This window comes from Pongo abelii, chromosome X (assembly GCF_028885655.2).
Source record: "Pongo abelii isolate AG06213 chromosome X, NHGRI_mPonAbe1-v2.0_pri, whole genome shotgun sequence".
In the NCBI taxonomy this organism is placed as follows: Eukaryota; Metazoa; Chordata; class Mammalia; order Primates; family Hominidae; genus Pongo; species Pongo abelii.
In genome coordinates this window covers 125,668,566-125,688,753 of record NC_072008.2, presented here as the reverse complement: position 1 = coordinate 125,688,753, position 20,188 = coordinate 125,668,566, and the positions used below count along the sequence as shown (strand labels likewise).

The following is a 20,188-nucleotide window of genomic DNA, read 5'->3' as shown; positions in this document are numbered from 1 at the left end:
TAAGGAAAAATATATTGAGTCAATATTTTAACTTAATTGTTTCATAAGAGAAACTAAAATGATATTAAATATTTTTAACTGTCTTTCATATACTAAGTAGATTTCATTTTAAACACTTAAACCTGTTTATCTTTAAGTTGGGGAGAAATGGAAAATTGTGGGACTATGATATCATGATCTTGTTCCTGTGTTTATTTTGTTCAATTTTAATTAGGTCAGAAGAGCGAATGGGGGAGGGAACCCTGGAAGTTTTGGCTGTTTTCATTAAGGTTGGTTTTCTGTTTTTTGTTTTTTGAGATAGTCTCACTCTGTCACTCAGGCTGGAGCCCAGTGGTGTGATCTCGGTTCACTGTAACCTCTGCCTCCTGGGTTCAAGTGATCGTCCCACCTCAGCTTCCCAAGTAGCTGGGATTACAGGCAATTACCACCACAACTGGCTAATTTTTGTATTTTCAATAGAGATGGGGTTTCGCCATCTTGGCCAGGCTGGTCTCGAACTCCTGACGTCAAGTGATCTGCCCGCCTCAGCCTCCTGAAATGCTGGGATTACAGGTGTGAGCAACCGTGCCTGGCCGTTTTTGTTAAGGTTATTTGATCTGCATTATTATTAATGCCTATGATAAATTTAAATTACCTGAGTGATAAGGACATTCTGATTATACTATTGTAAAATGCCCGCTTGCCTTATATTTTTAAGTGGTTGTTTTTCAAAAGTGTTTACATAAGGCAGTCATATTTCAGAGTATAGAGCAAAAGTTTTTTTATTATTATTTTTGAGACAGGGTCTCCCTCTGTCACCCAGGCTAGAGTTCAGTGGTGCAATCTCGGCTCACTGCAGCCTCCGCCTCCTGGGCTCAAGCAGTCCTCCACCTCAGCCTCCCGAGCAGCTGGGACTACCAGTGTGCACCACCATGCCCAGCTAATTTTTGTATATTTAGTAGAGACGAGGTTTCACCTTGTTGCCTAGGCTGGTCTCAAACTCCAGACCTCAAGCAATCCGCCCGCCTCGGCCTCCCAAAGTGCTAGGATTATAGGCGTGAGCCACCACACCTGGCCAAAAGTTTTATAATTAAATAGTATTAACAGTCTTAAATACTATTAAATATATGTTCCAGGAAATGTCTGCTTTTAACCCGCAACTACTGAAATAAAGAGTCAGCATGTAGCAGCATTAATGACCCCTGAATTTGAAATTATTTCTGTTTATTTATACCTAATCGTAGTTGCTCCCTAGCCTAGTAAATCCATAGTTTTCAAAAGTTAAAAAGAAACTAGTTCCCAAAGTTTTGAGTCTCAATCCATCTACTTCCCTGAATAATAAAACCTGAATTTTGTAATAGCCACTTAAAAATTTTATTCTCAGCCGGGCATGGTGGCTCACGCCTATAATCCCAGCACTCTGGGAGGCCGAGGTGGGTGGATCATGAGGTCAGGAGATCAAGACCATCCTGGCTAACATGGTGAAACCCCATCTCTACTAAAAATACAAAAAATTTAGCCAGGTGTGGTGGCACACACCTGTAGTCCCAGCTACTCGGGAGGCTGAGGCAGGAGAATCACTTGAACCTGGGAGGTGGAGGTTGCAGTGAGCCGAGATCAAGCCACTGCACTCCAGCCTGGGAGACAGAGTGAGACTCCGTCTCTAAATAAATAAACAAATAAAAATGTATTCTCTAAGGGCATTTTTTTTTTTTGGTTACTGGTTCCTAGAGATGAAATGATTATCTTATTTTCAGTAGGCAAGGTAGTTTAAATGCAGAAATTCTGTGATATATGAATATTGTGACATCAAGAACAGCTTCATTGGCATATTCTTTGTGAAAGAGGCAAGAAGAATAAAAGGGCTAAAAGTATTTTATTTTCAGCTTATGAGTGTTGTTACTGCTTCAAATTGTGTTTAGTCACCTGAGCCATAAATCAGTTGTAGTAGGGCTATTGTATTTTAAATATATTTTTTGTTCTCCAAGGAGACTTACCTAGTTTGCCACCTCCTTGCCTATTGCTCTGATACGGTTTTCCCTCCTTTTTTATTTATTGCATAAATATCTAACAGTTAAAGAAAAAGAAAAATTTCAGTACCATATCAATTGTCTTTCATATTTTGTGCTCCTCCTTTCCAGTGCTTTTCTATGTAAGTAAATATTCTGATGTACTTGCAAGTAATCACTCAGAGCATAATGTAATTTTGTCTTTGGTGTCTTAAAATTTTGCAGCCAGGCAAGAGAGGTTCACAGGGAAGGTAGGAACAAGTGATTATTCAGTGTGAGGATGGAAAGAAGATCAAAGATAAGTAAGGGCAATGATTGTATCCTTCCCGTGTCATTGCCCCTAGTCCCCAAGCCACCCTCCTGCAATCATGAGTATAGTGGTGTATTGTGGAAGGCAGCATGCCCGGTTTTCCAGTTTCAAAATATATTATTTAGCAGTGAGGCTTAACTCCCAGTAAATGAAGGGATCTGTGAGTAGGTGAACCCTTCAGACTGGTTATATTATGAGCTGTAGAACTGTTGCCATTTTGTTGTTCCCCAGTTGTGCCCATAAAGAGATGTGTCTGAGCTGGAGACTTAGGATCAGATGGGGAACAAACAGCCAAGTACCAACCTTAGTTTGGTCCGATAGGTGAATTTTAGCAACTCTCTAAACTCAGCTCTATACCTGTAAGACTCAGAAGTGACGCATATAGTGATAGAAAAAAATATTTTAGAAAATAAAAAACAAGTTACTGGTTACTCTGCTAATGTGATGGAGGTTGCAGAATGGAAAATGAATGAATGCAAAAAAATACAGCTGGATTGTGTGCCACAAGTTTATTACTCAATAAATATTCTGTGGTTTGACGTGCTGTATTGTATTTTTAATATATCCTGATGAGAAAAACAATCCTAAGACATCCTGTAAGTATCAGACACGATTGAATAAGAAGGGGAATGACTCCATGAAACTATATTTGGCATCAGTAAGATTCTTCTGCCAGTTTTCTCGAAAGCGAACCATTCCTGGTCTACAAAGGAAGAAAAACAAACACTTTTAAAGTATTTTTAAATCAAAAGCTTTTAAAATCAAACAAAGGGGATTCCCTATTTACTCTTTCATATTCCTAGTAAGCAAGAAGCCTCTTTTATTGGCGGGGGAGGGGAGGTAGCTAAGGCTCTGTCTATCCTTTATTGTTTCTTAAGCCCAGTCAATGAAAGGATTAATGAGCTTATATGTAAAGATACTTTAAGAGAGCTGCTATAAAAGGGGTTATTATACATGAGTTAATTTTATGTGATATTGAAGTTTTCCATAGAAACAATAGACATGACCCACTTTGCCTCCACCCCACTCCAGCAACTAATCCTCAAGCTTATAATGAATGAAAAACCAGACACTAAGAAAAATAATTTTCTAGAACAATTTCAGCCCATTCTAATGGGGTTGGTGATCCAAAGAAGAAAAGTGACCATTACATGAACTATCTGTTGTTGTGCAACTGCTGGATTCCTGGAGTGTGATGACCTTTCTCCCACCCTTTTAAAACAAACCTCCAAATGTTCATTACCTGTGAACTAATGCTTGGTGGTCACCTACATAAGAAACAACAATGGGTGCATCCTAAAAAAGAGAAGGACAACTGTTAGCCCAGACCAGTCATACCAACTCTTTTTGTTTTTTTCAAGATGGAGTCTTGTTCTGTCTCCCAGGTGTAAGTGCAGTGGCGCAATCTCAGCTCACTGCAACCTCCGCCTCCTGGGTTCAAGTGATTCTCCTGCCTCAGCCTCCTGAGTAGCTGGGATCATAGACGCCCGCCACCACACCCAGCTATTTTTTTTATTTTTAGTAGAGACGGAGTTTTACCTTGTTGCCCAGGCCGATCTCGAATTCCTGACCTCAGGTGATCCACCCACCTCGGCCTCCCAAAGTGCTGGGATTACAGGCATGAGCCACCGTGCCCAGCCCAATCATACAAACTTAATTCCTTACTTCCCTACATTTGCCCATATGCATACTCTTGAATTTCTAGAATTCATCTGGCTTATGAATTGGGAATCTATAGGTGATAGTTTTTTGTCACTTTAAACCTCTGTTCCCCAAAATATCTTTTTGACAACAAATACCTTAAGAATCTTTACAAAATTGGAAATAACTTGGGACAGGCTTGTGCTCCTCATTAATAGGAGTGTAAGTCACTAACCTTCTTTACATGCTCCACTTTACTCAACTGACAATCTCTACCTCTTAGGAATGGCATGAGAATGAATTAATATAGATGAAAAGGTGAAACATTTTTAAAGCAGCATAAACATGTAGGTTGTAATATTGTCTCAGTAGTCCCTCCCATCCTCGCCTCCAAAATTATACTTGGAATTTTGAGCAAGAGCCACTCTCCCAAGACCTCTCTCTGTGTGGTCTCTGGTATAGTCTTGTTCCCCTCCACCAATCTCACTTCCTGACCTCTGACCTGGCCAATTAGCAAGACAGCTGGTAGAGGGATATATGACCAGAAGTAAGATCTCCGCATATTGCACCTCTTTAGATTACTGCAGGTTCCAAACGCTCTGAATAGGCACATTTGTACTAGGATAGGATGAATATAGGACATAGATGGCTCACTGACTGTGTGGTCATATACAAAACCTTAACATCAGGCCAAGGTGCAAATAACTTTTGGGAAAGGATGGGAAGGCAAAGAGGAAATAAAATGTTTATGTCTGTTATGTTTCAGGCACTATGCTTGATACCAGCCCTGCTCCTCTGACGACCCTTCCCCTAGATTCATGGATGTTATTTTGGCTCTTTTCACACCAGCTATCAAGTTAACATATTTCTTATTCATGGTCTACCTCGTATACCAGCAATCATTCCTTCAAGTATTTATTGAGTGCCTACTATTTGCCAGGCCTTGTTTTACAGGAAGACAAAAATCCCAGCCTTCATGGAGCTTATATTCTGATGGAGGGAATAGACAATAATAAAACAATTACAGGGCTGGGTGTGGTGGCTCATGCCTATAATCCCAGCACTTTGGTAGGCCGAGGCAGGTGGATCACCTGAGGTCAGGAGTTCGAGACTAGCCTGGCCAACATGATGATAGCCCATCTCTACTAAAAATACACAAATTAGCTGGGTGTGGTGGCGTGTGCCTGTAGTCCCAGTTACCCAGGAGGCTGAGGCAGGAGAATCACTTGAACCCAGGAAGCAGAGGTTGCAGTGAGCCGAGATCGCGCCACTGCACTCCAGCCTAGGAGACAGAACGAGACTCCATCTAAAAACAAAAACAAAAAAAAACAATTATATAGAATATGAAAAGGTGGTAAGTGCTATGGAGAAAAAGCATAGGAAAGTGAGTGAAAGAGGTGAGGGAGCAGGCAATTCACATGCCTAGGGGAGAGTGTTCTAGTCAAAAGAAATAGCAAATGCAAAGGCCCTGAGGCAGGACTATACCTGACTTATCTGAGGAGAAGCAAGATCAGAATGGCCAGAGCACAGTGAGAGGGAAGGAGTAGTGGGAAAGCACAAGTAACAAGAGACCAGATCACACAAGGCCTTGTAGGCCCTTACTACTGAAAGCTGGTCTCTAGGCCTGCAGCCTCAGCATGGTCTGCAAGCTTGTTAGTCATGCAGAATCTCAATCCCTACCCCAGACCTGCTGAATCAGAATCTTCATTTTAACAAGATCCCTAAGTAATTTGTACAAACTTTAAATTTATTTCTTTCTTACTTTTTTTTTTTTTTTTGAGACGGAGTCTCACTCTGTCACCCAGGCTGGAGTACAATGGCACCATCTCCGTCACTGCAACCTCCACCTCCTGGGTTCAAGCCATTCACCTGCCTCAACCTCCCAAGTAGCTGGGACTACAGGCATGAGCCACCAGACCCGGCTATATTTTTGTGCTTTCCTTTTTTTTTTTTTGAAATGGTGTTTAGCTCTTGGTACCCAGGCTGGAGTGCACTGGCATGATCTCGGCTCACCGCAACCTCCACCTCCTGGGTTCAAGCAATTCTCCTGCCTCAGCCTCCCGAGTTACTGGGATTACAGGCACGAGCCACCACGCCTGGCTAATTTTGTACTTTTAGTAGTGACAGGGTTTCTCTGTGTTGGTTGGGCTGGTCTGGAACTCCCGACCTCAGGTGATCCACCCGCCTTGGCCTCCCAAAGTGCTGGGATTACAGGAGTGAGCCACCGCGCCCGGCCTAATTTTTGTATTTTTAGTAGAAACGGGGTTTCACCATGTTAGCCAGGCTGGTCTTGAACTCCTGACCTCAGGTGATCTGTCCACCTCGGCCTCCCAAAGTGCTGGGATTACAGGCATGAGCTACCATGCCCTGCCAGCACTTTAAATTTTGAGAAGCACTTTTGGAAAGTTTATTTATTTTATTTTTATTTTATTTTTTTTTTTTTTGGAGATGGAGTCTCACTCTGTCACCTAGGCTGGAGTGCAGGGGTGCAATCTCGGCTCACTGCGACCTCCGCCTTTTGGGTTCAAGCAATTCTGCTGCCTCAGCCTCCTGAGTAGCTGGGATTACAGGCATGCGCCACCATGCCGGGTAATTTTTGTATTTTTAGTAGAGATGGGGTTTCACCATGTTGGTCGGGCTGGTCTCAAACTCCTGACCTCATGATCCGCCTGCGTCAGCCTCCCAAAGTGCTGGGATTACAAGCATGAGCCACCGCGCCTGCCCTTGGAAAGTTTTAAACAGAGGAATGGGCCGGGTGCGGTGGCTCACGCCTGTAATCCCAGCACTTTGGGAGGCTAAGCCGGGTGGATCACTTGAGCTGCACAGTGCAACACAGCAAGTTGCACTGTGCAACATAGCAAGTTGCACTGTGCAACATAGCAAGACCTTGTCTCTACAAAAATTCAAAAAAAAAAAAAAAAGAAAAAAAACCAGGTGTGGTGGTGCATGCCTGTAGTCCCAGCTACTTGGGGGGCTGAGGCAGGAGGATGGCTTGAGTCCAGGAAGTAGAGGCTGCAGTGAGCCCTGATCATGCCACTGCCCGCCAGCCAGGGTGACAAAGTGAGACCCTGTCTCAATAAGTAGATAGATAGATAGATAGATAGATAGATAGATAGATAGATAGATAGACTTTGTCTCAATAAATAGATAGATAGATAGATAGATAGATAGATGATAGATAGATAGACAGACAGACAGACATAGATAAAACAGAGGAGTGATGGAAATTTGTTTTACAGCTGGGTGTGGTGGCTCACGCCTGTAATCCCAGCACAAAGTTTGCTGGGCATGATGGTATGCACCTGTAGTCCCAGCTACAAGGAAGGCTGATGTGGGAGGATCACTTGAGCCTGGGATGTCAAGGCTTCAGTGAGCTCTGATTGTACCACTCTACTCCAACCTGGATGACAGAGCGACGCTGTCTAAAAAAAAAGAGAGAAGTTTGAGAAGCACTTTTGGAAAATTTTAAACACAAAAGTGACAAATTTGTTTTACAGCTGGGCGTGGTGGTTCACACCTGTAAGTCCAGCACTTTGAGAGGATGAGGCAGGAGGATAGCCTGAGGCCAGGAGTTCAAGACCAGCCTGGGTAACAAAGCAAGACACCATCTCTTAAAAAAAAAAGAAAAAGAAAAATTTGTTTTACAAGACTCACTCAGGCTGCCTGCAACATTGAAAAGAGACATGATGAGGACAAGGGTGGAAGCAGAGAGACTGATTAGGAGGCTATTGACATAATCTTGGTGAGAGAGGATGGTGTCTTGGACCAGGATGATAGAAGCAGAGTAGCAAGAAATTGTTGGGGGGGCCGGGCACGGTGGCTCACGCCTGTAATCCGAGCACTTTGGGAGGCCGAGGCAGGTGGATCACTTGAGATCAGGAGTTCGAGACCAGCCTGGCCAACATGGTGAAACCCCATCTCTACTAAAAATACAAAAACCAGCCAGGCATGGTGGCGCACGACTGTAATCCCAGCTACTTGGGAGGTTGAGACAGGAGAATCACTTGAACCCAGGAGGTGGAGGTTGCAGTGAGCCAAGATCGTGCCACTGCACTCCAGCCTGGGCAATAAGAGTGAAACTCTGTCTCAAAAAAATAATTGTTGGATTCTGGATATATTTTTGAAAGTAGAGCCAATAGGATTTCCTAATGGATTAGATGAGGGATATGAGAGAAGAGTCAAGGATGACACCAAGGATTTTGGCTATTAACTAAGATGAAGACTGCAAGTAGATAGGCTTGGAAGGGAAAATCAGAAGTTCAGTTTTACATACAATAAATTAGATGTTTATTAAACATCCACGTGGGAGGGCTCTGTGCTAGAGATACAAATTTGGGGATCATAAGCTCTAGGTGGCATTTAAAGCTATGAGACTGGATAAGATAACCACAGAACTGAGTATAGAGAAGAGGTCCAAGGCCTGAGTTTCAGGACATTCCAACATGAAGAGGTTGGTATGAGGCAGGGAAACTACCAGTAGAGACAGACTGTGAAGGAATGGTCAGTGAGGCAGGAGGAAAATCAGGAAAGTATGTTGTTCTAGAAGCCAAATGGAAAGTTTCATGGAGCGGGGAGTGATCAGTTTTGGCAAGTGCTGTGCATAGGCCAGTAAGATGAGGACAGAAGTATGACTATTAAATTTTGCAAAAATGGTGTTATTGATGACCTTGACAAGAGAAGTCTCCATTCTCACTGAAGCCTCACTGAAGGGAGAAAAAGAAGAACTTACCGGCGGTTTGGTTTTGGAGACCTTCATGGTGAAGTAGGTACCAGCAGAGATTCGTGCTACGGGTAGCTCAGCAGTTGAGATACTCCAGTGTACATAGTAGATGTAGAGGAAGCTGTGAATTAAGTCTTTCCTCTCTATAAACTCTACGCCATGTGCCCAGCATTTTTTAGAAACACACTTCTGTTTCATAGAAAAAAGAAAAAGCACACAGAAAAAGAAAAGCCTTCTGTTCAAGTCCTGTAGATAAATGCAGCATGGCTGGGTGCAGTGGCTCATGCCTGTAATCCCAGCACTTTGGGAGGCCGAGGCAGGAGGATTGCTTGAGCCCAGGAGTTCCAGACCAGCCTGGGCAATGTAGCAAGACCCTATCTCTACAAAACAAATTTAAAAATTAGCCAGGCATGGTGGCACGCACCTGTAATCCCAGCTACTGGGGAGGCTGAGGCAATAGGATTGCCTGAGTCCAGGAGTTTGAGGCTGCAGTGAGCTGTGATCGCACCACTACACTCCAGCCTGGGTGACAGAGCAAGACCCTATCCCTAAAAAAACGAATAAATAAAAATAAAGGATAATTGTGGCATGTAACAGTCAGGGTTAGAGCTCTGTTCTGGAGTCCGCTCCTAATTTTTTTTTTTTTTTTTTTTTTGAGATGGAGTCTCTCTCTGTTGCCCAGGCTGGAGTGCAGTGGCATGATCTCAGCTCATTGCAACCTGTGCCTCCCAGATTCAAGCGATTCTCCTTCCTCAGCCTCCCAAGTAGCTGGGATTACAGGCGTATGCCACCAAGCCCGGCTAATTATTTTTGTATTTTTAGTAGAGACGGGGTTTCACCATGTTGGTCAGGCTGGTTTCGAACTCCTGACCTCAAGCGATTTACCCACCTTGGCCTCCCAAAGTTCTGGGAATACAGGTGTGAGCCACCGCACCTGGCCACTCCTAATATTTTTTATTGGGGTCAAACTAGGGTCAGCTCCCAATTATCACCATGGGTGGAGGAGAGAAAAGGTTAAGATGAAATGAAACAAGTGAAGAATGCAAACATCAGTTGAGATTGAGCCTTGGACTGTAGGGACACACATTGATTGATTGATTGATTGATTGATTGAGACAGAGCCTCACTTCTTCACCCAGGCTGGAGTGCAGTGGCGTGATCTTGGCTCATTGCAACCTCTGCCTCCTGGGTTCAAGCGATTCTCCTGCCTCAGCCTCCCGAGTAGCTGGGATTACAGACATGCGCCACCACGCCCAGCTAATTTTTGTATTTTTGGTAGAGATGGGGTTTCGCCATGTTGCCCAGGCTGATCTCAAACTCCTGAGCTCAAGTGTTCCACCTGCCTTGGCCTCCCAAAGTGCTGGGATTACAGGCGTGAGCCACCACGCCCAGCAAGGCAAACCCTTCAATGTCTATGTGTACATACACACAGATGTTGCTTCAGACCCCCTCACAGGAGGCAGGTTCAATTAATTGGAAAATAATTAGAAAGTGATTAGAACACTTGTTCTGCTCACCCCAGGAGACCTAAATGTGTGACTGGAAAGTAATGAGGCTGGCTTTAGCCATTTGTGAAAATCCAACTCACTTAATTGTAGCCATAGGTGGTATATAAAATAAGTTCAGGGAGGCAATAGAATAATCCACATCATGCTTATAATCCCAGCATTTTGGGGGGATTCCTTGTTTGCACCCTTGGAGAAGCTTCCCCCTTTTCTTTTTAAAATTTTATTTTATTTAATTATTTATTTATTTATTTATTTATTTATTTTAGAGACCAGGTCTTGCTATGTTGTCCAGGCTGGCCTTGAACTCCTGGGCTCGAGCAATCCGCCCGCCTCAGCCTACCAAAGTGCTGGGATTACAGGCATGAGCCACCACTCCCAGGCGCTTCCCCCTTTCAAGGCACAAATCTTTGTAGTGATGAGAGTTGAGAAACAAAATCTTCCTTGGAATGTCTCCTTTGTCTGGGCCTATTCTTGGAGTTGAGATGGGAATACAGTCCCACTGCTGCGGATTCTAATACATGGGGCCAACCTTTTCAATCCACAGTTGGTTAAATCCATGGATAGGGGGACGACTAAGGGACTTGAGCGCACGTGGATTTTGATATGCATGGAGGGTCTGAAAACGTATTCCCCTGCAGATATGGAGAGCCAACTGTACACAACTAAGGTTAACTACATTATTGAAAGTAGCATTTAGGCTGGGCACAGTGGCTCATGCCTGTAATGCCAGCACTTTGGGAGGCCGAGGTGAGTGGATCACTTGAAGTCAGGAGGTTGCAGTGAGCCAAGATCATGCCATTGCACTCCAGCCTGGGCTATAAGAGTGAAATTCCATCTCAAAAAAAAAAAAAAAAAAAAAAGTAGCATTCATTCAGTTCTTCTTTCCTTCTTTCCTTCCTTCCTTAATCCATTTTTTATTAACCTTCAATCATATCTATTCTACCTGAAATGTGTCTCAAATCTATCCATTCTTCTCCAGTCCCACTGCCACTGCTCTACTTCAGCTCTCAGTGTTTCTCACCTGGACTTAGGCAATAACCTATCTAGACTCCGTTGTCCTCAACCTCACTTCTCCAATCCCCCATCCACAACGAAGCCAGAGTTATTTTCCTTAAGCACAGTTTCAATCATAGCTGCTCAGCTCAAAAACCTCCCGTGGGCCGGGCGCAAGCTTGGTGGCTCACGCCTGTAATCCCAGCACTTTGGGAGGCTGAGGCGGGCAGATCACCTAAGGTCAGGCGTTCGAGACCAGCTTGACCAACATGGTGAAACCCCGTCTCTACTGAAAATGCAAAAATGAGCCAGGCGTGGTGGTGGGCGCCTGTAATCCCAGCTACTTGAGAGGCTGAAGCATGAGAATCCTTCGAACCCAGGAGGCGGAGGTTGCAGTGAGCTGAGATCGTGCCATTGCACTTCAGCCTGGGTGACAAGAGCGAAACTCCATCTCAGAAAAAAAAAAAAGCAACTTCCAGCAGCTCCCCATTGCCTGCCAAACAAAATGAAAATGTTTCACTGTGTCATTTAAGACCTCCCACAATGGCCAGGCATGGTGTAATCCCAGCACTTTGGGAGGCTGAGGCAGGAGGATCGCTTGAGCCCAGGAATTTAAGACTGCAGTGAGCTATGATCGTGCCACTGCACTCCAGGCTGGGCAACTCCTTGTCTCAAAAAAAAAAAAAAACAAGTTTCATGTCACACTTTTCTCAACAAAATGCTCATATTCCCATCAAACAATAACTAGCACTATTCCCCATGTTTGCACCATGCTTTTGATCCAGCTGTTGTCATTTCTTGAGAAGCTTCTATCACCTACTTGATAAATTCTGTTTTCCTTAAAACTACCACCTCCAAGAAGTCTTTCTGATCCCTCTTCCAACCAGATGTGACTTCACACCCTTTCCCTTTGAACACTGGTGGAACTTGTTTTCTGCCTGTCTTATGGCATTTGAGACCTCCCCGCATAGTACAGCCATAAGGAACTGTCTGCGTTGTAGTCTCCATATTAAAAAATTTCTTTTCTTTTTTTTTTTTTTTGAAACAGAGTCTCGCTCTGTCACCCAGGCTGGACTGCAATGGCACCATCTCGGCTCACTGCAACCTTCGCCTTCCAAATTCAAACAATTCTCCCGCCTCAACTTCCCTGAGTAGCTGGGATTACAGGCACCCACCACCACACCCGGCTAATTTTTGTATTTTTAGTAGAGACAGGGTTTCACCATGTTGGTCAGGCTGATCTTGAATTCCTGACCTCAAGTGATCTGCCCACCTCGGCCTCCCAAAGTGCTGGGATTACAGGCGTGAGCCACCATGCCCGGCCAATATTAAAACATTTCTAACAGGGCTGACTTATCTGTAAGGCATAGTAAGCTCAATACCTAGGGCCCACAAAAAAAAATGTGTTCATTTCTTTTAAAATTAGAAGAAAAAGGCCGGGCACAGTGGCTCACGCCTGTAATCCCAGCACTTTGGGAGGCCGAGGAGGGCGAATCACCTGAGGTCGGGAGTTCGAGACCAGCCTGACCAACATGGAGTAACCCAGTCTCTACTAAAAATATAAAATTAGCCCAGCGTGGTGGCGCATGCCTGTAATCCCAGCTACTCGGGAGGCTGAGGCGGGAGAATCGTTTGAACCCGGGAGGCAGAGATTGTGGTGAGACGAGGTTGCGCCATTGCACACCAGCCTGGGCAACAAGAGCAAAACTCTGTCTCAAAAAAAAGAAGAAGAATATATGAATTTTAGGGTCATGATTATATTCATCTTTATACCAGTGCTGTCTTGAATTTTTTCATATTTTGAAGGAGAAAGGGGCCTACAAAGGGAAGAGTGCCTAGGGTCCACAGAAGTCAAAATGCATCCCTGATTCCTGGCACAGGGCCTTGGATTTCACAGGTATTCAACAAATTCAATTCAACTGAACTTCCTTGGGCTGGCTTTCGGGGCACCAGAAGCTTCTGAATCAAAGAAGAGCCTGAATTAGGATGAAGGTTCACAGAAGGAAGGAATTGGGAGAGTCTAACAAATCCCAGTAATGTGGAGAGGGAGTACAGGAGACATCAAAAAGATTTCAGGCCCTCCTTTAAAAAAAATGTAGGCTGGCCTTTTGCCTCAGCTTATTTCAAACTTGTACCCAATTGGCTGTTTCAGTCCAGAGAAGAGCACTGGACTCGAGATTCCTTGAGATCAGGAGCTGTGTATTCTTTCATGTATCATTATTCCTTTTTTCTGAGACAGGGTCTTACTCTGTCACCTAGGCTGGAGTGCAGTGGCACGATCATGGCTCACTGCAGCCTCCACCTCCCCAGGCTTAAGTGATCCTCCCGCCTCAGCCTTCCAAGTAGCTGAGACTACATACAGGCATGCACCACCACACCTGGCTAATTTTTGTATTTTTTGTAGAGATGACAGTCTCCCTATATTGCCCAGGCTGGTCTCAAACTCCTGGGTTCAAGTGATCCACTGGCCTCGGCCTCCCAAAGTCATTATTCCTTCCTTTTTTTTTTGAGACGGAGTCTCTCTCTGTCTTCCAGGCTGGAGTGCAGTGACGTGATCTCGGCACACTGCAACCTCCGCCTCCTGGGTTCAAGTGATTCTCCTTCCTCAGCCTCCTGAGTAGCTGGGATTACAGGTGCTCACCACCACGCCCAGCTAATTTTTGTATTTTTAGTAGAGATCCAGGCTGGTCTTGAACTCCTGACCTCAGGTAATCTGCATGCCTCGGCCTCCCAAAATGCTGGGATTATAGGCATGAGCCACCACGCCTGGCACCAAAATCATTACTCCTTTTAATGAAGGGGCCCAACAGTCAACCCCTTATGGCTCATTGGAGCATGCCTTTTTTTTTTTTTTTTTTTTTTTTTTTTTTGAGATGAAGTCTCGCTCTGTCACCCAGGCTTGAGTACAGTGGCGTTATCTCGGCTCACTGCAACCTCCGCCTCCCGAGTTCAAGTGATTCTTCTGCCTCAGCCTCCCAAGTAGCTGGGATTACAGGTGTGCACAACCACATTTGGCTAATTTTTGTATTTTTAGTAGAGACGGAGTTTCTGTGCTCGCTTCGGCAGCACATATAGTAGAGACGGAGTTTCACCATGTTGGCCAGGCTGGTCTCAAACTCCTGACCGCAGGTGATCCACCTGCCTCGGCCTTCCAAAGTGTTGGGATTACAGGCATGAGCCGCCGCACCCAGCCAGAGCCTGCCTTTTTTTTCAACTGTTCTATATTACTCAATATACTTTTCTAGCTCTAATGTTTACTCTGTCACACAATCACAGACTTTATAACATTGAATAGGTCTCTAGAGATAATCTAATGCAGCCCTTCACTTTGCAGATGAGGATACCAGGGCCTAGAAGTAGGTAGGGACAGTCTAACACAATAAACTGGGACTGGTACCCAGGACTCCTGAGCAACCCGCTCAGTGCTTTCTCCACCCCACTAGAAGCCTCAGTTCTAAGAGTTTCTTCTTCTCAGCTTGGCTCTTAGTGGATTTTTCCCCCCTTTTGTGAATGAAGGCAGCCTTACACATGACATTAAATTTAACTATTTTCATCAGGTGAATCTCCTCCCATTTTTATCCGTGTGCAGGCAGCAGACTTTTATGTAGCAGCAGTGAGTGTGTTTTGTGATTTTTACATAATACTGCTTCATACACTCACTTCCAGGAAACAGTATCTCACTGTACTACTTGATCATGGATGGCTTAGCCAGCTACATACTACTGGACACTCACAATCAACAGACACATAGAAGTATATGCACAAGGCAAAAAAAAACAATGAAAAAAAAAGTATATGCACAAAACTGTTATCCATGGTAAGTGACCTTTGGGGTCATAGAAATGGGTATTATGGGTAATTTCATTTTCTAATTTGTATCTTTTTGCTCACTGGGCATTTTTTATAGTGATGTCTTTTTTTATTATAAAAGTAATTTTAACTGTGTGAGGTGATGGGCATTCTCTGATTTTTCTTTTATAAGGAACCCATTTGTATATTCCTGTTGCCAGACTGTGTTCCTGAAGAGAATGAACCAACTTTGCCATTGGCAATGTGTAAGTGTTCCCTCCCCACAACTATACCATCCTATACCATCATTCTTTTTTTTTTTTTTTTTTTTTCACAGAGTCTCACTCTGTTGCCCAGGCTGGAGTGCAGTGGCGTGATCTCAGCTCACTGCAACCTCTGCCTCCCAGGTTCAAGTGATTCTCCTGCCTCAGCCTCCCAAGCAGCTGAGATTACAGGCACACACCACCACCCCCAGTTAATTTTTTTGTATTTTTGTAGAGATAGGGTTTCACCATGTTGACCAGGCCGTTCTCAAACTCCAGACCTCAAGTGATCCGCCTGCCTCGCCCTCCCAAAGTGCTGGGATTACAGGCGTGAGCCACCACGCCCAGCCTGTACCAGCCTTCTGATACCAGGTTTAATTATTCGTATTCACATTGTAGTACCTTTAAATCATTTGAATTTGTATTTTTAAATGATAATAAAAGTCTGCATTATTTTTGTCATCCAAAAGTACTTTTCCTGGGTCAGTAGAAGCTGATGAGAAAAAACAAATAAGAAAAAAAAATACTTTTCCTACTGTGGTGGAAAGAATATATCAGATAGAACTGGCTGGGTGCAGTGGCTCACACCGGGTGCAGTGGCCACTGCCAGTGGCTGGCAGTAATCCCAGCACTTTAGGAGGCCGAGGCAGGAGGACCACTTGAGGCCAGGAGTTTAAGACCAGCCTGAGCAACAAAGTGAGACCTCATCTCTACAAAAAAATAAAAAATTTACTTGGCCATGGTGCTGTGTACCCATAGTCCTAGCTATTCAGGAGGCTGGGGCAGGAGGATCACTTGAGCCCAGGAGTTTGAGGCTGCAGTGAACCGAGATTGTGCCACTGCACTCCAGCTTGGGGGACAGAGCAAGACTCTGTCTCAATAAATAAATAAATAAATAAATAAATATTTTTTAAAAAGAATATATCAGGCCAGGCACAGTGGCTCACGCTTGTAACCCCAGCACTTTGGGAGGCTGAGGTGGGTGGATCACTTGAGGTCAGGAGTTCGAGACCAGCCTGGCCAACATGGTGAAACCCCGTCTCTACTAAAAATAAAAAATAAAAAATAAATTGGCCTGGCATGGTGGCAGGTGTCTGTAATTCCAGCTACTCGGGAGGCTGAGGTAAGAGGATCACTTGAACCCAGGAGGTGGAGGTTGCAGTAGGCTGAGATCACACCATTGCACTCCAGCCTGGGTGACAAAAGTGAAACTCCGTCTCAAAAAAAAAAAAAAAAAAGGGCCAGGCGCGGCGGCTCACACCTGTAATCCCAGCACTTTGGGAGGCCGAGGCGGGTGGATCACGAGGTCAGAAGATTGAGACCATCCTGGCTAACATGGTGAAACCCTGTCTCTACTAAAAATACAAAATATTAGCCAGCACGGTGGCACACACCTGTAGTCCCAGCTACTCGGGAGGCTGAGATAGGAGAATCACTTGAACCTAGGAGGCGGAGGGTGCAGTGAGCAAGATCACACCACTGCACTCCAGCCTGGGCGACAGAGTGAGACTCTGTCTCAAAAAAAAAAAAAAAAAAAAAAGAAATGCTAGGCATGCTGCATTAGTGGGTCTGGGAACAGGGCGATTTTACATCGTGAGTTAATATAACATATTTAGCTTTTCAGTCATTTACTTTTTAATTGTCTCTATCCTCACAACAGCCCTACGAAATAAGTAACACAAATCCTTTGACCTGGCTCTTCATCTGTGAAGAAATATGGTAATGCAATAATAAATCTGCTCATGTATTCAACACAGAGTTATTGAGCATCTGTGTACCTGACATTGCTAGCGGCTGGGAAGAGAGCAGTCAAGAGAAATCTGCCCTCATGGACCATATGGTCTGGTGGTGGAAGACAGGCAGTAGGACAAGTAAATAGACTCTAGTAGGCAGAAAGAAGTGCGAAGGGAAAAATGAATCAGAGAAGTGGAGAGGGTTGTGATTTTAGATGAAGTGGCTAAGAAAAGCCTCAATGAGCAGGTGATATTTTTTAACAAAGATCTGAAGGGAGGTAAAGCAGTGAGCCATGGGTATATATCTTAGGGGAGAGGGTTCCAGGCAGAGGGAACAGCAAGAGCAAGGGTCCTGACAGGGGAACATGCCTGGCAGTCGAGGAACGGCAAGGAGGCAAGTATGGCCGAGGGAAGAAGGTGAGAGGGGGGAAGGAGTGATGGGAGCTAAACCATAAGTTGGGAGGGGAAAGGGAACTCAGATCATATTGGGCCTTGTAGACCATTGTCAGGACTTACTTTTGCCTTTTACTCAGAATGACCAGTGGGATTTGCAAGGGAAATTTTTCCTACTTGCTCTGTGTTCCATTCTAGTTTGATTCAGGAACCCTGAGTGCAGTAGGCAGGGGCCTTTGCCCAACCCCAAATGGAGATGTGCTCCACAGCAGGAAGGCTCAAGAATAACCTGCACCATTCATCTTCACTATGCTCAAGATACCCCTCCTAATGAGAACGGTGAGTGGTGTCCACTGGAGCATAGAAGACGTGGAGCCAGAAATCCCTGACTTTTCCTCCTTCACACCTGACCAGGCCTTCCTAAGGCCTGGGAAACTGCCCTGAGGGCTGTAGGCTTTGAGGGGCTGGCCTGGGGAACAGAGACAGCTGGAACTTTTCCCAGGGGTAGGGGAGTTTGCCTCCACCAATTTCAACTGGTCTCTGTTCCATAGAAGCACAATGAGAAGGATTTCAAGCCATTTTTTTTTTGAGACACGGTCTCACTCTGTCACCCAGGCTGAGTGCAGTGGTGCAATCCCAGCTTACTGCAGCCTCGACCTCCTGGGCTCAAGTGATCCTCCCACCTCAGCCTCCTGAGTAGCTGGAACTATACGTGCATACCCCCACGCCCGGCTAATTATTATTATTATTTTTTGAGACGGAGTCTTGCTCTGTCGCCCAGGATGGAGAATGCAGTGGTGTAATCTCAGCTCACTGCAACCTCCACCTCCTGGGTTCAAGCGATTCTTCTGCTTCAGCCTCCCGAGTAGCTGGGATTACAGGCGCCCAGCACCATGCCTGGCTAATTTTTGTATTTTTAATAGAGACGGGGTTTCACCATATTGGCCAGGCTGGACTCGAACCTCTGACCTTGTGATCCGCCCCCCCTACCTCGGCCTCCCAAAGTGCTGGGCTTACAGGCATGAGCCACTACGCCTGGCCTAATTTTTTAGTTTTATAGAGATGGAGCCCCACTATGTTGCCCAGGCTGTCTCAAACTCAGGCTCAAACGATTGATTCTCCCATCTTGGTCTTCCAAAGTACTGGGATTACAGACGTGAACCACTGTGCCTGGACCAAGCCATTCTCCTTTATTCACTCACCAGTTACGCAAAGTAATCCAGGGCCTTCTCAGCAAAGCTGCCACACAAAGAAGTCAGAGTCAGACACAGGCAGAAAAACAAAGGAATTCATGGGATTGTACATCTTACTATGCAGGCAATATATTCCAAAGCCAAATCAAAAAGTCTTTTGATCCATCTGCATCCCCTCTGTTAACAGGAGCATTCTAAAGTTGGTGGTGGAGGCTAGGTGCAATGGCTCACACCTGTAATCCCAGCACTTTGGGAGGCCAAGGCAGGAGGATCCCTTGAGGCCAGGAGTTCGAGGCCAGCCTGAGCAACATAGCAAGACCCTGTCTCTACAAAAAAAAGATAAAAATTAGCCAGGTGTGGTGACACACGCCTGTCTACTTGGAAGGCTGAGGTGGGAAGATTGCTTGAGCCCAAGAGTTCAAAGCTGCAGGGAGCTAGGATCGAGCCCCTGCACTGTAGCCTCGGTGACAGAGTGGGACCCTGTCTCTAAAAAAAAATAAAATAATGGTGGTGGAGAACTCCTATTTTGGAGAAGCATCTCCCTCCTTAGGCCACTAGGCCCCCATTTAATGCACCAGCATGGACAAATTGCTTAAGTAGGAAGAGCAGATTTTCCCAGGGAAATGTAAGGTTAGAATGATACAGACACAGGGAAAATGATTGTGATTGTGCATTTCACCTTCAAAGACTATCCCACCTTGATTTTGGAACTGAGATGGAGACGATGTTTACTTATTCTAGTCAGCCCCCTTTGATACCATCTCCTAGATTTTCCAGACTTCAAACTTTTGATCTGCTGAGAGTCTCTTTATTGTTCTTCACACTGGTGTACCATGCTGGAGTGGTCGGCCTAACTTACCGAAAAATATTCGTCAATTTGTTTAAGACCCTTTTCCACAGTGAATTCACCGTGAGTCATCCACTTGATGTTTTTCAAAGGGTTTCGCTCCTCTGCAAAAAAAAGGTGGGAATTCGTTAGTTGCCAGGTAGTGTGGTGCCATATTTAGACTATATAGACAATTATTTAGGCATCCAAACAAACAGGATTACTACCTTCCACAATCTTAACAGCATAATTGATGACATCCTCAACCAGAGCTAGAGCTACTTGAGTCAATTCATCCTCGTAGTTCTTGTCTTGTGTATTCGGCATTGTTTGGCTTGCGGCTTTGTTATCCTCATCCATTGCTTTCTGGCTTGTTGAATTTTGAGTCTCACTCATTTTCTTTTTCCTGGGGAAAAAAAGAAGTTACTGTGTGCCTGTGTGTGTACACACATGTGAACGCACTCATATAAGTACAGATCATCTCTTGAAGAATCACAAGAGACAGGAAGCAGTTATTGCCTCTAGGGAAGGGATTAGGGGATTAAGGGTAGGAGTCAGACCTGTGCCTGGCTGCTGATATCTACTTTTCCTGAAAACCAAGGATTCTCACATTCTCAAAACCATAATGAGGCCCAGCGCAGTGGCTCACGCCTGTAATCCCAGCCCTTTGAGAGCCCGAGGCGGGCGGATCACCTGAGGTCAGGAGTTCAAGACCAGCCTGACCAACATGGTGAAACCCTGTCTCTACTAAAAATGCAAAATTAGCCGGGCATGGTGGCGGGCACCTGTAATCCCAGCTACTCGGGAGGCTGAGGCAGGAGAATTGCTTGA

The 20,188-nt window shown here is 44.9% G+C and overlaps 1 protein-coding gene across 5 annotated transcripts in view; it reads right to left on the bottom strand.

Moving 5' to 3' along the window:
• Window positions 1-2,052: 2,052 nt before the first annotated feature.
• Window positions 2,053-20,188, bottom strand: part of AKAP14 (A-kinase anchoring protein 14) — a 67,851-nt gene continuing 49,715 nt past the window's right edge. For 2 of the 5 annotated variants that reach the window (XM_054545006.2, XM_054545005.1), the window contains exons 3-8: window positions 19,585-19,763; window positions 19,391-19,482; window positions 8,669-8,848; window positions 7,457-7,549; window positions 7,242-7,361; window positions 3,542-3,594 (exon numbers count right to left, since the gene is read on the bottom strand). In XM_054545006.2, coding sequence (XP_054400981.1) covers window positions 7,254-7,361; window positions 7,457-7,549; window positions 8,669-8,848; window positions 19,391-19,482; window positions 19,585-19,753 — 642 coding nt within the window. In that variant the 5' untranslated portion in view covers window positions 19,754-19,763 and the 3' untranslated portion in view covers window positions 3,542-3,594; window positions 7,242-7,253. Of the gene's footprint in view, window positions 3,002-3,541; window positions 3,595-7,241; window positions 7,362-7,456; window positions 7,550-8,668; window positions 8,849-19,390; window positions 19,483-19,584; window positions 19,764-20,188 lie in introns of those variants that run through there. The other 3 variants (XM_002832047.3, XM_054545007.1, XM_054545008.1) reach the window with 3 other exon arrangements.